The sequence below is a fragment of the Thunnus thynnus genome, chromosome 19, assembly GCF_963924715.1.
Source record: "Thunnus thynnus chromosome 19, fThuThy2.1, whole genome shotgun sequence".
Taxonomy (NCBI): Eukaryota; Metazoa; Chordata; class Actinopteri; order Scombriformes; family Scombridae; genus Thunnus; species Thunnus thynnus.
The window spans coordinates 10,948,577-10,965,943 of record NC_089535.1 but is presented as its reverse complement, the minus strand read 5'-3'; the positions used below and the strand labels follow the sequence as shown (position 1 = coordinate 10,965,943).

Genomic DNA, 17,367 nt, shown 5'->3' with positions numbered 1-17,367 from the left:
AGAAAGTGTAACCTGAAGTGAGACTTGACCTCATTGCACCTTGTTACAGTCTTCTGCACCTACTTGTGGTTCCTCTTGAGGAACATGAGTTTGCACTGTACCAGTAGCTTTGGAGATGTTGCATATTGAATGTACTTAGACTTTTGACATGCCAGATTAAGACATCTTCCTTCTTTTGTACATATAGTTTGGTGCCGCATCTCTATCTCTACCTCTTCCTGAACCAGCTGTCTTGAACACTGCATACAGTGACGCAGCTGGGACTCAACCCGCTGATCCTGTACTATCCACTGTGTCTCAGTCTAGTTTTGTGGATTACCCACATTGTAACACACTGCACACGATTGTTCTTTTTCCAAGCACTTACATACAATAGACACAAAACATTTCATTTATTGCAGACACATCCAGACAAGAGCAGGACTGAACTTGCCTTCATCAACGTCCAGCAGTGAATATTGTGAGGCTGAAACTCTGAGTTAGTGTAGGTGTAGAGCTGCAACAAGTCGATCAACAGAAAATTAATCTGCAATTATGTTGATAATTGAATAATACATTTTAAGGACAAATGACAAAAATTTACTGGTTGCAGCTTCTCAAATGAGAGGTTTTTAAGCTTTTTTGTGTCATACATGATAGTAAACTGAATATCTTTGGATTTTGGACCGTTGGTTTTCAGTGTTTTCTGACATTTTATAGACAAAACAATTAATTGAGAAAATAATCTGCTGATTAATCGATAATGAAAATATGGGTTGGTTGTGGTTTAAGTCATCATGAACCTCCACACCACATATAACTGTTAAATAGCTTTCACCATCAAGAGTTTGGTGTTTAGTTAGTGATTACAAGGTTATCTTGACCTGGTGGATCATCGTCTCCCATGTGCCACTGGGATGTGCACCATGAGAAATAATAAAAATCTATTTTAACTTACTTTTGCTGAAGGGCATGTTCTATTTTGTTAAGATCCCACCCCTCCATTACCTCCTTTAGTACCTTTTCTGTGAAGATAAAATAAGTGCCTTCATCAGACCTGATTTCCACAACCTCTGATATAAAACGGCTGTAAAGAATTTATACAACTGTACTCAATACTACATAAATATGCTGTGCTCTGCAGGCAAGACAGGTAAACACAACTCCATATTGTTTCATAATATTTAAGCCATCATTTTGTTTCTATCAGACTAAAGTACTAAACTTCAGCAGTAAGGCTATTTTCATTATCAATTAACCTGTCAATTATTTTCTTGATTAATTGTTTATTTGCTTCATCTATAAAACTTCAGAAAAGGGTGAAAAATGCCCATCACGATATCCGAGAGCACAACGTATCATCATTAAATGTCTGCTTTTGAGCAATAAACAGTCCCAAACTCAAAAATATTCAATTTACTATCATTTAAGGCCAAGAAAGGCGGCAAATTTGCACGTACAATAACTTGGAACCATCTAATCTTTGGCATGTTTTCTTTAAAAATGACCTATATGATTATCAAAATAATTTTCTTTCAATCAACTAATGGACTAATCATTGCAGCTTTACTCAGCAGCATGAAAGAGTGGTGCTAAGTCTGCTGTCCTTTCACCAATGTGTCCACACCACCTAATATAATGTGAAGCAATGAGCCAAAAAATGGTTTTGAAACAATGCAAGCATCAAGTTTTAGGACTAACCAACACATCTGGAAGCACTTTCTAATAGGAAGCATCTATTGATGCTTCTATAGAGCTAGTCAGACAGTCTTACCCTTACCTGTTTGAGCTTCACTGTGCAGAATGATGTATTTGCAGAGTTTGACACTAGAAAGCTGTTTTCACATTTATCTGGTGAAAGTGGAAAGTTTCCCTGTGCTCATTGAAGATTCACTTTTAAGGAGGCGGGCCTATTTGAGCATGATTTGTGACATCACATTTAGTTTGGAAGCCAGTTCAGGTCCAATATTCAGCTTAATCAAGTGTGATGTGGACACTTGAAGCCTGCAGTGCATAAATACTGAGAATGGACTTTAAAGTGAAGTAGGAGACATCTTGCGTCCAGCTGTTAAGCTACTGAAATGAAATATATCTGCATATTCATAGATTCTGGATTTTAATAATGGAGAAGGAGTAGATGTAATTTTAAGGATTTTAACAAGACACAAATTATTATTCAAAGTAGAGTATTTTATATACATCTTAAAACATGTCTGGAGGGAATCATTGAGCATACTTAATTTTTGTCGGTTTTTCAGTACTGTACTCAAAACCTGGTTAGACTCACTTTAATATGTATTATTGAACTGGGACACAGCTGTGGAATTCAAACGAACCCTTATCCTTCAGGATTTATTTAACTAACCTGACAGTCAACACTCAGGACAATAAAAACCCTCTTCACTCACGCAGACAGTGGTTGTTATGGTGGGTGTCTGTCGAAGGAGGCGGGATAGTTAGCAGCCTGCGAGCCTATACTCAGGGCATAAAAACCCTGAAAAAGACAGGGAGCGTTTGATAAATTGTTCTGCGTAGCCAGACGGTCACACTGATCTCGTTCGACGAATTAAAGTAGCCTTATCCCCTCCCGCCCGTGCTGTCTTGCTAAACGTAATAAACACACCACCGGGTCAGTGTCGACGAATCGAGCTCACCCACTGTGTCTTCTCTCCATGCTGAAAACGTGCGAACGTTTCAGGGCGAGGAAATCGTGGAGGACCGCAGTGAACGTGGTTTTGCTGCAGGTTTGTTTGTCTTTAAACGTTGTATTTTGACAGTCGAGTAATATAACGTTGCGTCATATGTTAGCTATGCTCGATAGAAATAATTTTTCACCGCTGACATTAGCGGAATAGCTGTTTTGTGCCGTGTTATTTCTCGCTGGTGGATGTTGTACAGTCGCAACGTGTACACTGTAGCTGGTAGACACGCCTCGCAAAACACACAGAAAGCAACTGGCTAGCTTAGCGGGTCTGTTAGCATAGCAAAGTCATGTCAACTTAACTAGCCACAGCGCAAAGAAGCCAGCTAACTTCTGTTTGCAGGCAGACAGATCAGGTGACAAATGCGTTTTCCGTTTACTTGTAAGGAATTGCGCAGTATCCTTTATGTGCATTGTTCCCTTGTGTCGCTGTTTTGAATTTATAGGAGCGAAAAAGGGGGCTCGATACAAGAAGTAACAGTCCGTGACGAGCTTTCCCCACAACTAGCTATTTGCTCCCGATGGCAATAAGGCACATATGATGTATTTGTGTTCTTCAGAAAACCCTTTTTTTGAGTATGTGGTAGGTGTGGGTGCTCTTGGAAAAACTCACTTAAAAATGGTTGCTGCTAATTCCTAAGACATGTAGGCGTTGACCAGCATCTCCATGTAAGTTAGCAGGCCTCACTTCAGGAGTGATGCTTGCAGGACAGGAGTACAGTCTGTTTTTGCAACAGTGGGCAGTGCATGTAGGTGGACTGCATGTGCACGGTGGGGTTCATGCAGGCTAGTTATATGCAAAACCCCTTGAGTGTATCTTTAAAGTGTTCAATGCCAAATTTTGACAAATATAATGTTGAACTACCCAGAAAACATTACCAGATGCTGCTGCATGCATGTTAAACTAATGACTTTATATGATTTGTCTTCATCAGCCCTATTTGTCAGCTATCATAATTAGCGCTGAAAGAATCAATCAATTGACAGAAAAATAATCAACTAGTTTTGTAATCAGTGAAACAAAATTGCCAAACATGCTCTGATTCCAGCTTTTAAACTGTAATAATTTGCTGCTTTTCTTTGTCTTTACTTGGTGATAAACTCAACTGAATATCTTTGGGTTTTAGACTGTTGATTGAACACTATTTTCTGATAGGCCAAATAATTACAATTACTTGTGAAAATAATTGGCAGATTGATAATCAAAATATTTCATCTGATGTGTTTTTGCATGTAGCTGATTGTACTATTTGTCCCCCGTTTTAGCAGATCCAGGGAGAGGAGCCTGTTTGCATTCCACTGCAGGTGCAAGACAATGGAGGTGAATATTGAACAGCAGGACGAAGACATCACATTCAGCAATACTGACACTAATGGTAAGATCATGATGTAAACAAATAAACTTATGCATTTAGTAGAAAATGAACATAGCCTGTCCTGTGGTGCATCCAGCCTAAAACACAGTGTGTAAATATACCTACTAATTAGTTCACTCAAGGGAGGAGAAGAGAAAAAAAACTGACAAATTTTGGCTGGCACCACATAGCATGTGGACATGTCAGATGGTTTAGGGATTCTCCTGTCCAAGATACTGCTGTTCTGAGGGCCCTGAGCAGATCTGCCTGTGTTTTAATCCAGGAAGGGTACATGGCGGAGCTGGACATATTCCAGGTTACAGTTGGCTGCTGAATGAAAACCATTGTTGGGGTTGCCGTTGATTCATATTTTTGTCACTTCTATTAACCCTTCAGTGGCTTTGGCTAGTAATTATAAATTAGTTACTTTTTGCATTTTCCTCTAACCATTATGAGAGAAATGCCATAGTTTTAAAGCCACTATGTGTCACATTTTTATATGATTATAGTAGATTATAGCAAGATTTAGTTTTTAGAAAAGTGGAATAATTATTGTGGAACAATTTGAAGATTCAAACATTGCTTTATTTAAACTGCTGTACTAAAAGCTGCCAAAGCTGGAAATTGTCAAATTCTACACTGTGGCGTTAAAGTTGATTACCTCTCGCTGAATGACGTCCTGGTTCAGCTCTGACCTGAAGTGTCTTCCCTCTCAGGTAAACGGCCAGCTGAGGACATGGACGAGGAGCAGGCCTTCAAACGTTCTCGCAACACGGACGAGATGGTGGAGCTGCGTGTGCTGCTTCAGAGCAAAGTAAAGACTCGTTCACTCTGTGGGCTGCATCAGTTGACGGGCCACACTGTTGTTGTTTCTCCCATAATTAAGGATAATTTTTTCTAAGAAAAACCCTCTGTCTCTTCACAGAATGCTGGTGCTGTTATTGGAAAGGGTGGCAAGAACATAAAAGCCCTACGCACAGATGTGAGTAAACAGATAAAATGTTGATAACATTTCTGCAGCTGAGGAGGAAATGTAGTTGCCTCCTCTGTTTCAGAATCTGCTACAGGTCTTTTTAGACCTAACGACTGTGCTATCAGTTAATTTTTGCTGAGGGATTATTACAGTATACAGATCTAAATTCGCCATGAATGAACAAACTCATTCATTGGATTTCCACCGCAACAGCCGCACATTTCCTCCCTGTAGGTTTTTATCATTTGACAACAAGAAATGACATGCCCTGTTAAGATCAGTTTCTTATAAACAAGGAAATCCAAGTTGTCATGTGGACAGACGCTGTTTGATTTCCTTTGGACAGATATAGATGGGGAAAAAAAAAAGGCTTTGTTAGATTGATCTTATGGATTTTGTTTTCAATCATGTCCTCTTGTGAGTTTCAACCTGATTCCAGTTCCCCACAGTGTTGAAGCTATGTTTGACCTTGATGTGACAACAGGTGCCTTAAAGCCTGAGTGGACATAGTGTCTTCTTTTTTTTTTTTTTTTTTTTTTTTTTGCAGGGACGTAAATCTCTGTAGTGCTCCAGACTGTTAATCAAACTTATCTTTGCCCAGGTCACACATCCTGTTCTTCTTCACTCACCACAAAGTCTCTCATTTCACTTTTGGGACAAAGTATAGCCTGTATTCAATTAAAAATGTATTCCTTCTCCCCCTCTTCCCTTCTCCTTTACTTTTTTATTTTTTATTTTTGGCCACCTTCCTCCGTTGCCCATGTACTGGATCGACATGCCCCTCCTGCGTTGCCCACCTTGACGTTGGCCCAACCTCCGCCCGCCCCTGAACGCCCGCCCGCCCACCTGACACTCCCGGTTGGCCCCGCCCATAAACTGTGCCCCTCCTTAAACGGGCACCTAACTTGACATCTTGTGATTGAATGCCCCCGCCCAATGCCAACCTCCACCACAACCACCACCACCACCACCTCGGCCCATGCAGTACAATGCCAGTGTATCAGTCCCAGACAGCAGTGGCCCAGAGCGGTATGTCCCACCAGTTATTGCCTCACTGCCTGATTAGAACAGCCAAACACATGTCTTTGATAACCTGCCTTCTGTTTCATTTTAACATTTTTTATACATGACAGTATACCCCCCCCCCCCTCCCTCCAAACATCCCCCCTCCTCCACTTGTAAGAAACGTGTATTGTTCCCTTTTGATTTTTCTGTCCATTTTAAACATCTCCATTGATTTGGACTCCTTGTCAGTTTATTGTCCATTCAGAGAATCATTGACAACCCACTACCAAGTAGTTGGTATATTATGGTTAGCAACACAGCTGTTGGATGTTGTTTTTCCTTGCTGTGAAATTTAATTCTACCATGAAACTTTCGAAAAAGCAGATATCCTGTTCTCTCTCTGTCCTCTGTGGCCCACCTGGCCCTCTCCCCCCCCCCCTCCCCCTTACCTCCAACCCCACCTCCCTTCCACCCTTTACCCCACTGTTTTCAGCATCACTGTTCATGATCTCTGAGAGAGCACCGGCTCTTGTCTGGAGGCTCCGTCCCCCACTCTGTCACTCATTAATGTCGTCTCTTTATTTCATTGTGCTGCATCCCTTCTGTTAAATTTCTCTCAGGCCACATCAGATCAGATCAGAGCTGCCTGCCAAACTTTCATAACCCCTCCCCCCCACCACCACCTTCCAACCCCCTGCTCCTGTCCTGTGCCACAGAGTAGTTGGTAACCGCTCACATTTCCTTCCCCACCTCAACCCTCTGCTCTGTTACCCCTTTTCTACTGCCCACATCGTCTCCACCTCACCCCCCCCCCCCCACCCCCCACCCCCGCCCTAAGCCCTCTCCTCCCCACCTCACCCCTCCTTCCCAACCCCCTGGTCACAATGAGAAGGTGTGCTGGTGGCGCAATTGTCACGGCAAGTTGTTGTTTCAGTTTGTTACGTTCCTTTTCCCCAACTTGCTGGTGGTGGGATGGTTATAGAAGGTCTCTCTTTCTCTCTCACACCCCCCTCCCCCCCAATTCTGTGTGGCCAGTCGCACGTTAATTTGAGCCGATCTGAAGCTGCCCATCCTCCCAAGGCTTCTCTTACTCTGAAAATAATATTAGATTAAGTGCATGTCAGCTGCTTATTCAATCAGTCTAGTGTTGGGGAATAGCTAAAATTGTGCGTAGTGTGCAGCAGTCTTAATTTTTCCTTTAGTTTGAAACCTTTTGTAAATCTCTCTTGTAACTTTTTGCTGGACTGCTTCTCACATATTTTTTATCAGGTTTTGCTTTGTGCTGTACTCTTTGTCCTCCTTGTAATGCCTTGCTTCCTTTTGGCCAAAATGGTTCCTGACAGGATCCTGAGTGTGAATGCCAGCATTGACACTATTGGAGAGATTCTGCTGAAAATCATACCTACTCTAGAGGAGGTAAGACATCATGTTAATTACCTTGTTAATAATGTGTACATGAATAGACAGCAGTCCAGGATGATACATGACATTGCCTAATGAAATATGTATGAAATATGTAGCCTGTTGAAATTAAGGAATGGAAAACTGCATTTAGTCATAAATGTGCAGAATTTTAAGTTTTAAGAGTTTTGATGGAGGTCCGCACGAGCTTTAGATGTACCCTGTGGAGTTTTTGACCACAAGTAGCGCTTACAAGTGGGCCCCGGTTTTATTTTTATCATGCGCTATTCACATCCTGTTTTTGCACCATTCCACTTGTTGGACACTGCTAGCTAGTGAACATGGATGTGAACAGTGCAGATTCAAAATATTTTCAAAAAGCAGTTTTTCAAATGTTTTAATAGGAAGAAAATGTGCTTAAAACGTTTGTTAGACCTCAAGAATATACACAATATGTTTTGGTGAGAAATATTGAATGAATGTGTTTACAAGAAAACTTCATGGTGCACCTTTAAACCCAGACCCAGTTCATTTTGCACCTGAATCTGACCAGAGACCCAAACCTATATTTTTAGCCATTGCCATAGCATTGCTCTATGGATGGCAATGTTGATTGGTCTGTCCACCACTGAAATATCTCAACAACTATTGATGATGATCATGGATTGCCATGAAATTCATGGTCCCCAGAGGATGAATCCTAAAGACTTTGGTGGTCCCCTCACTTTTTTCCTCTCGTGCCACCACAATTTTGGCATTCATTGTTTTGTGTGACATTTGTGCCACACGATGGCAACCACCACTAATACTAATCCACTACTATATTCAGCAGTTAGCATTTTTCAGATGTGTCCAAACACTGAAGTAAAAGATTCCATTGCTTCAAGACTTGTGCATCTCACATTATTCATCTTCCTGCGTCAACCTTGGATATATTTTCCAAATGGAATCTCTGCTATAACGACCACATTTGTGAAGCACACAGCAACTCACTTTTGAGGTTATTGTTTTTTTTAGTGATTTTCCAACTACTCTTTGAATAACTCAATCTTTGCCACCACTGTTCTTCTAAATTGGTACCATTAGTTGTTTTTTTTTTGTTTTGCAAATGCTGTCATGCTTTATTGAGAGTTCCCAGGAGACTGATGCACTGGCAATTTGAGTGCCAATTATTTGACATCTTTATAAATCTGTTTCTTAATCCCATGCTGCTTATGTAACTTCTACTACTAATATAGAGGGCCAAGGCCACATCGATTAATTCAAACAGCGTGTTGCAAGTGTGGTGCGAATCATGAAAAAATATGGATTTTATTTATAAACCCCAATATGAGAAATTTAACTTTTTTCTTTGTTCCACTCTAAACGTGTTTGAGTTGGGGGTTTTTTTGAGTTTTTTTTTTTTTTACTTTATTTTTAGACTTCACAGGTCAACTTGTTAATTTGCTTAGAATTGTGCTGCAGAACAAAAGTGATGTTTTAAAGAGTCTAAACAACACATTCTCTCCCACTAGTTTTCCACTTTGACAACATAAAGTATGTCATTACGGAAATGCTTTGTTAATGAACAATGGGAATAGTCTGTGACCCTACTGATCTTGTGTTGTGTTTGTGTAGTACCAGCATTACAGCGGGATTGACTTTGACTGTGAGCTTCGCCTGCTGATCCATCAGAGCTTAGCAGGGGGCATCATCGGGGTGAAAGGTGCCAAGATAAAGGAGCTGAGAGAGGTAGGACAAAGTCCAGATTAGCAGGAGCCTCGTCATGAGGTTCTGCACCAACAGGCTAATGAATTGTTAGAACCACTATTGTAACTTTTGTATTTTGTGAGTTTTCTGTGAATTAATGATGGATACGATCTCCTGGTTTGTGCATTTTTCCTCCTATTAAGTTATGCATTTTAAGTTCCTAAATATTCCAAAACCTTGTTTGCAGTAGCAGTAATGACATTACATCTAATATGCTGTATAAGAAAAGCTGGCTTCGTTGGCTAGTTCAGGAGTAAAGCAATCAATGGTGAATTTAATTGCCTGACAGAAGACTAACATTTTTATGTTTCCATGCACCAGAACACCCAGACCACCATCAAGTTGTTCCAGGAATGCTGTCCACACTCCACTGACAGAGTTGTCTTGGTGGGAGGAAAGCCAGAACGTGTCATTGAATGTATAAAAGTTATCCTGGAGCTGGTGTCAGAGGTGAGTTTACAACCCCGAGATCTGTTGAAAACCTCAACATACTGCATGCAGTCATCTGTTTCCTCTCATGGAGATGTAAGGGTGATTAAAAGATATGAAGCTGAAGTGTATGATTTTAACTTAATACATCATAACTGAAAAGACTGCAGCTTTAAAGGGGACATATCATGCATTTTGTGATTTTTCTGTCAGTTTTACACTGTTATGATGTAGGATGTTTATGTTAAACATGCTCAAAGGGCCAAAACTTGAGGTGAAAGTATGTAAAAATGCTCCTTGCGAGTCAAAAGCCCCAGGCTTCAGACTGTTGAATGTTACTGCTACTTCCTGCTCGTGATAACATCAGATTGTTTGCGCATGCCCACAAACAGCTGTCCATTGGTAGCCTTTGTTGCTAAGGTTGTTCCATGAGTTGTTAAATGTACGGATGTATTTGAGAAGTTTTTCATTTCGAATAAAGAATGAGAAAAAGAAGTGAAATCCTACTACTACTGTTGGTTTATGTAGCCTCCAGAGCTGCAGGAAGTCTGCAGAGGGAGGCTTTAAAGAGACAGCAGCTAAAACAGCCTGTTTCAGACAGAGGCTGAACTGAGGGCCTGCATAAAAGGCCACTATAAGATAAATAAAGAGTTTTTTTTTTACTGTAAATCATGCAAAATATTCCATTAGAGCCCCAGAATATAAATATAGACGTGGAAATGTGCATGATAAGTGTTAAGTTAACACGTTTCAGCAACTATTTCATAGTAGTCTTTACAACCTTTTCCCTTCCATTTCCTTTTACCCTTCATTCGCAGGCACCAATAAAAGGCCGTGCCCAGCCTTATGACCCTAATTTCTATGACGAAACATACGACTACGGTGGTTTCACCATGTTGTTCGAGGAGAGAGGCAGACGACCAATCGGTGGCTTCCCCATTCGTGTGCGCGGGGGCTTTGAACGCATGCCCCCTGTTCGTGGCAACAGACCCATGCCTCCTTCCAGACGGGACTACGATGACATGAGCCCCCGTCGGGGACCTCCGCCACCGCTGAGCAGAGGTGGACGAGGGGGCAGCAGAGCTCGTAACCTGCCTCTTCCACTACCCCCACCACCAAGAGGAGGGTGAGGAGACGCACGCTTCCTTGTATGCCCAATTGTTTAGATACAGTTGGACCTTTTTTATAATGTTGTTACCCTGTCTGTTTGCAGAGGAGACAGGTTCTCACATGGCAGCTATCATGGCAGCATGGACGACAGACCAAGGTGAGCACAAAGTAGGATTATCAGTTATTTCTCTCAAAAGCATAGTGACAGATATCAGTAAAACTTTCTCAATAACAGAATGTCAACCCACAGGCCCTGATTCAGAGTCTGATCACAGGTCATCTGTAGAGTCTGCATGTCTTTTCACACTCACAGCTTTTTAAATACCAATCTAACAGCGCTGAAACTGCTTGATACTGTAGTGTTAAGTGTCCTAGAGTAGAGAAACTATATAAATGCATACCTTTTTTGTCTGTAGTGACAGAAGAGGCCGAGGAGACCGCTATGACAGCATGGTGAGTGCTATAATGTGTGTTTGTCATTTCCTAGTCTTTGTTAGGTGTTTGTGAATTATGTTTCACAAGAGGTGATTGGAATTCCTGGTTCGAGTGTAGTACAAGCACAGAGGCTTGGACTCTGTGGTGCTTTTCACTGTGTATGCACACTGATCTAGGCCTGTCGTTGCCAGGCAACAGTTGTCTCCTTGGTTACCACAGAGCAGCTGAGTACGTAGTCCAGAGATCCACCAGGCTAGCAAATGAACTTGAGCTGAAACCAAAGCAATTCCTGAGCAGGTTCCCCTCAGGTCTCAGCTGCAAGCAGATAGTTTGAATAAGAAAGCAAAGAGTGCATTTGATTAAATAAATACAATAGATGTCAATGAATTGCTGAGATTTAAGGACAAATATGATGAGCTTGAGCACAGCAGAAATCTATCTTCACCTATAAAGACTGCTCTGATTTTGGTTATCAAAATGCAAATTAATTTCAGCAGTCAGAGCCTCAAGAGATGGAAAATTACTCAAATATGATAAGAAAATAAATTTAGATAGTAAGAGAAGCTTATCACTTCTATATTATTATATTATTTTAGCCATCTAAAAATCTAAAGCTTTTTAAATACAACATGGCTGATACAGTGTTTACATGCTCAAATAACACAAAATATTATGCATAAATATTGTTTCTATATATTTAGGATCTTTAATTTATTTAGGGGATGACCTTGTTCTAATTAAGAAAATTGCATGAAGGCATTTCCATTACAATTTGAATGGAGGATGGCTTTAACGGGTTAAGGCAAATTATTAGTCTGCATATAAATGTGCTAAATATGGATGATTAATTCTTTGGTTAAATTAGGACTTTGATGAACCATGTCTTTAAAAAAAATATGTCCCAGACAGTTCCTGAATCCTTTTGCTCTAAAAATGTACAAGCATTAAGTTTTGACCCAGTTTCAAATATCTTGGAAACCCTCATGTCCGAGTTGCCACCTGTGACTAATTTCAATGTGATGTTTCAGTAACAGATTTCTTAAAATGTTTTATAATCTTCCTTTGCAACCTTTTACATTGTACATTCTTTATTTGTGGCATCTGCATCCTACCCCATGCTGTTGTATTTGATTTATTTTATTTGAATAGAATAAATAAAAGCTGGTTAGAGCTTCTTTCTCCAGAGTAACCAGAAGTCTGAAGGCTGTGTGAACTCACCAGTCTTCCCAGTGTTCGGCAGAAATATGCTACAGTTATTAAAACTCTTGCAAGATTAAATTGTAAAATATAAAACTTTAGACACACAGCAGCAATGAAAAGAAAAAAAAAAACTACTATTCTAATAATTTATTGCCTGCAGGTGGCGTAAGTGTCAAAATTGCAGAAGCTATTCCTTTTTTTGCCTGTAGATGGTGCTCATCAACATGTTATCATTTACATTTCTAAACTGCTGCGGCCGTTACTTTTCTTGCCAATAATTGTTGCATGTTGAACTGAAACTGCAGGTCTTCTAGGAATTTACAAATGTTAAGCCGTGCGTTCACTGATCAGATTCTTGGTGCTGAGCAGGCGTTATTCAAGCCATCGCCACATCATCACCATTACATTATTGCTGAACAGGTGTATCCTTTCATGGCCAAGGTCAATTTTTTTTTTTTTCAAACTGACACTTACTACAGTTACTTCAGATTGTTTCAGTGGTCTGCAGGCCTCAGATATCAAACCAATAATGTACTTTTCGGATAAAGCGAAATGGGATGTTTGAAGCATGAATGTCACTGGAAATGTGCAGGGACTGCTTAATGCTGTGGTATCAGCAAATACTAAGATCCTGAGATCCTAAGCCTGGATACAAAAACTAGCCAATACTAGCCAGGTTTTTTGTAGTCTGATGTTGAGTGGGTACTGATTGTATGTTTTATCAGTGTTCAGAGAACTAAAAAGAGCTGATGACATGCTGTTATTATTGTGACATTGTGTTTTTTCTTTTTTTTTCCCTCTTCCAATTGTTCCTGAATTGCAGAGTGGAGGCGGATATGGTGAGTCTTAATATTGATGTAAATTCTGCACAGATTTACAATCAATTCATTACAGGAAAATCATCTTTTTGCTGCTGCTTTTGTTTGTGTATGTATGTGTGTGTGTTTTAAGTGGGTCTTATTTTTCAGATATGTCATGTGGGAACACAATAACTTTGCACATCTGTATAACGGATTTGATGGGCTGTTTTATTGGTTTTCAGTAATATTTAAACCACTTTTTTAAAAGTTAACACAAAAGTAAATGTGAAAGTTATGACCCAAAATGTCTAACATCTGCGTAATCCTTTTTTGCAGTGACTTAGGTTAATTGTTCAAACACATAGTTTTATAATGCAGTGGGTCTTAACAACAGACATTTAATATTTTCTTTACTTTAAAGGACCAGTGTGTAGGATTTAGTGGCATCTTGCGGTGAGGTTGCAGATCGCAACCAACTGAATGCCCCTCCCCCTCTGATTCCAAAACTCGCAAAAAAATGCGAAAGGCCCTCTCTAGAGCCAGCGTTTGGTTTGTCCGTTCTGGGCTACTGCAGAAACATGGTGGTGCAACATGTAGATATAAGGGCTCATTCTAAGGTAATGAAAACACAACAATTCTTGTTTTCAGGTGATTATAAACATACTTATGAGTATTATATTCCATTTCAGCTAATAGATCACCCAAGTCTTACACACTGGTTCTTTATAGTCCTCAATTAATGTTTTGGATAATTGAGTTAAACTAATATTTATGTGTAACCTTCCTAGTTGACGGCTTGTGTTACTTGGCCCATTGAAATCTGTTGTGAAGCTGTCCTCCGATTGTAACCATGAGGGAAAAAACCCATAATTCTCCTTTTTTTGGGGGGGGGGGATTCTGGCTGTATTAGTTGTTTACTGTCATACTATCTCTCTTCTTTGTCCCTGTGGTGTATTTTCAATTTTCCTCTTTCTTGTTTCCTTTCCAATGTTTTCAAAGACAACAATTCTTCCTGGGAGCACTTTCAGTCTGGTGAGTGGGGGTGGATCATTATTGTCCCTGTGTCTTGTTTCCTAACCTAAAGGGATTATTTCTTGTAGTCAAGTGCACGTCTAAGTCGCCTTAAATGTACTTACTCACCTCCTAGGTGGCAGAGGCTCATACAGTGATATTGGAGGCCCAGTTATCACAACGCAAGTCACCATCCCAAAAGATGTAAGTAAGACATCTGCTCATACTCACAAAAGCTGGCCCTAACAGTAAATGAAGACAGAAAAGACATTTCACTCCTAAATGTATTATCAATTTGCCTGCGTGGTTGTTTTACAGTTGGCTGGATCCATCATTGGTAAGGGCGGCCAAAGGATCAAGCAGATCCGCCACGAGTCTGGGGCATCTATCAAGATTGATGAACCACTAGAGGGCTCTGAGGACCGCATCATCACCATCACAGGAACACAGGACCAGATCCAGAACGCCCAGTACCTGCTACAGAACAGGCATGTGCTCCTGTGACCCCCCCCCCCCCCCATCCCCCAAAAAACTCTAAATCATCACACTGGTGTGGTGTGGTCTCCTCTGCTGGCCTGTACGCTCATCCTCTACTGGATGAAGTAAACAGTGTTTTAGTTGCTGCTTTAAATAGTTGACTTAAACTTAACTTTATTGTCCACAAGGCTAAATGTGTGTTAGAGCCACGTGAAACTTAGAACACACAGTTTAGTGAGTGTTGATCCTGTTATGTTAATTGTAATATTCACCGTGTACTACATCTACTACTACTACTACTACTACTTTCATTTTTGGCGCAGAAGTAGACTAAAATCGGTAACAAAAGCTAAACACCAGAATAGTGCTAATTTTTGCCACTGCTGTTACAATTAGTAGATGAATTGATAGTTTGATCAACAGAAAATGAACCAGAAACCTATTTTGATAGTCATGTAGACTATTTTGGGGTTGTGGACTGTTGGTCTGAGGGGGAAAAAAACACTTTCAAGGCATCACTAAGGGTGTGGGAATGTATGGGGCATTTTACACTATGATCTGGCATTTTACATTACTCAATCAAGAAAATAATTGACAGATTAATCAATAATGACCAATTTAGTTGCACTTGTGTGCAAACTTGGCAGTTTATTTTAGTCTCAGCAGTTATATTGCTTGTTGCAGATATAATTTGTCAGCCTTAACCTTGGCATAAAAAAAATCTTGACAGCATCGAGTACAACAGTAAATAATAAATCCTGATCCCTGTCATGTTCCTGTTTAGACAAATACTATCGATGTCATCATGAAGCATCCTAACTGTTACTTGTCTCTTATTTCAGTGTCAAGCAGTACTCTGGTCGATTCTTCTAGGAAGAAGAAAAGAAAGAAAGAAGAGTGAAGCCATGCTGCCATACTGTTTGCTCCTTCTATTCAGAGCCTACATTCCTCTGCTTTGGGTAGATGTGCCCGGTCCCCTCAATATTACACGTTACAACATCTTTCTATACATCGCAAGTTTTAGTTGGAGTTTTGAAAAATCTTAAGCTGTCAAACAGCAAACAAGGAGTCAGTAACATGTTTTTGTGCTGGTGTAATTATTTTTGAGGAGATTCTTGTAACGTCATTGGAGTAAACTCATCTGTGTGATAACTTTCGGTGTTGTGAGCCGCCCCCCGGTCCCTATCTCCCTCGTTTCAGTACAGCATGCAGAATGTAATCTTTTAGTAACAGACTTTATGTGACTTTAATTTTTTTTTTGTTTTTCTCCCAGCTCAAATGTTTAAGCACACTCTCCAAAATGAAGATGCATGGTCTCAGAATGGTTAAAGAACCATTAAAATAAACTTTAATTTTTAAGGAACATCGAACATACTTTTCCACTGTAAAATAAAGTGCTTTTTGTAAGAAGGTGCTTTAAAGAAATGGTTAGACACTTGGGGAAGTACGCTTATTTGTTTTCTGGTGGCGAGTTAGGCGAGAAGATTAATACAACTCCCAACACCTGTACAGTAAATACAAAGCTACCACTAGCAGCCTGTTAGCTTAGCCTAGTACAAAGACGGGAAACAGGAGGAAACAGGCCTGTCCAAACTTGACAAAATCGACCTACCAGCAGCTTTAAAGCTCACTAATTAATACATGATATTTTGTTAGTTAAATAAGCACAAAAATCAAAGTGTACAAATGTATATTTGCGATTTCATGGTAGATTATGTGGCGGACTACGTTTTTACTGGGAACTGTTGTTAGGCAAACAGCCGAGACTTCAGGAAGTTTACGTATAGAGCCAAGAAATAGTCCGACACATAACCTGTAAAGAGGCGAATTGATGTTTTTATCTTCGTTTTGTAATAACGAATTCATAATGTATTAGTTAGTGAGTGTTGGAGGTGCTGGTAGGTGGATTTTGTCACCGTTCAACAAAGCCAGTCTAGCCGCTTCGCCCCGTTTCTAGTCTATCTGCTAAGCTAACTGGCTGCTAGCTTTAGCGCCATATTTAGTGTACAAAACATTATATGCTATGCTAACCGGCTGCTAGCTTTAGCCTCACATTTAGTGTATAAAACATTCTGCCAAGCTAACCGGCTGCTAGCTTTAGCCCCATATTTAGCATACAAAACATTCACTAATAACTCTCTGCCAGAAATGGAATAAGCATGTTTGCAAAATGTCTAACTTAAGCTTTAAGTTTTGACAAATGTGCCAGTGTGATATAGAAAAAAGAAATTTTATGATTTTTCTTTGAAGGACAAGGATCTGTAAAAAGTGTGTGTGTATATATATTTACATAGCAAAGTAATTTCATGAGTGGTTAACTTAGATTGGCCCGGACGACTTTCTACTTTCTTGGAAGGAGATATGGGGCCAAAAGACAGGTTTGGTAATAATTTTTTTCTCTCTTCTCTCTCAATTTGTTTTCTGCCACTCGCCGAGATGGACTTCCTGTAATGCAACCTTAATATCTCATGTTAGATCAATTTATTCTTGCAAACATGTTTTTAATTTTGACAATGTAAGCATTTTTAAAGTTTTTTGAAAGGGATTTCTTAAGGTGCAGTTTATTGATGAGAGGGGAGCATACAGCTTTGTGAGTCCATGAGTGGTGTTTTCTGTCCAGTCATACCTGTATCTCTTGTGTCTGATATCTGTAGTACCTGCAGGTGTTGAGTAAGTAAACTCTGTGTCACAGTTACACCAAGTGTGTTGTTTATTTCAACAGAGGAATGAGCAGTGGTGGAA

The 17,367-nt window shown here is 40.1% G+C and overlaps 1 protein-coding gene across 8 annotated transcripts; it reads left to right on the top strand.

The window, feature by feature from the left end:
* Positions 1-2,564: 2,564 nt before the first annotated feature.
* hnrpkl (heterogeneous nuclear ribonucleoprotein K, like) lies at positions 2,565-17,320 on the top strand. Of its 8 annotated transcripts, none has more exons than XM_067573729.1 (16): positions 2,565-2,723; positions 3,947-4,056; positions 4,752-4,849; positions 4,961-5,017; positions 5,994-6,037; positions 7,357-7,429; positions 9,032-9,145; positions 9,485-9,613; positions 10,411-10,718; positions 10,806-10,859; positions 11,119-11,155; positions 13,161-13,176; positions 14,137-14,169; positions 14,285-14,352; positions 14,467-14,636; positions 15,468-17,320. In XM_067573729.1, exons 2-16 carry the CDS (start codon positions 3,996-3,998, stop codon positions 15,496-15,498), a joined length of 1,293 nt encoding a protein of 430 aa, XP_067429830.1. In that variant the 5' UTR covers positions 2,565-2,723; positions 3,947-3,995; the 3' UTR covers positions 15,499-17,320. The 8 variants fall into 8 exon arrangements, with proteins under 8 accessions (XP_067429830.1, XP_067429835.1, XP_067429836.1 ...); XM_067573730.1 differs by having other exon boundaries at positions 2,603-2,723; positions 3,950-4,056; XM_067573733.1 differs by lacking the exon at positions 2,565-2,723 and adding an exon at positions 2,826-3,036 and having other exon boundaries at positions 3,950-4,056.
* Positions 17,321-17,367: the final 47 nt, after the last annotated feature.

Excerpts from the sequence above, each read along its gene's own strand:
- hnrpkl (XM_067573729.1), top strand. The coding sequence starts at position 3,996 with ATGGAGGTGAATATTGAACAGCAGGACGAAGACATCACATTCAGCAAT. Across the intron at positions 4,850-4,960 it reads GTGTGCTGCTTCAGAGCAAA|AATGCTGGTGCTGTTATTGG; the intron begins GTAAAGACTCGT and ends GTCTCTTCACAG. Across the intron at positions 7,430-9,031 it reads TCATACCTACTCTAGAGGAG|TACCAGCATTACAGCGGGAT; the intron begins GTAAGACATCAT and ends GTGTTTGTGTAG.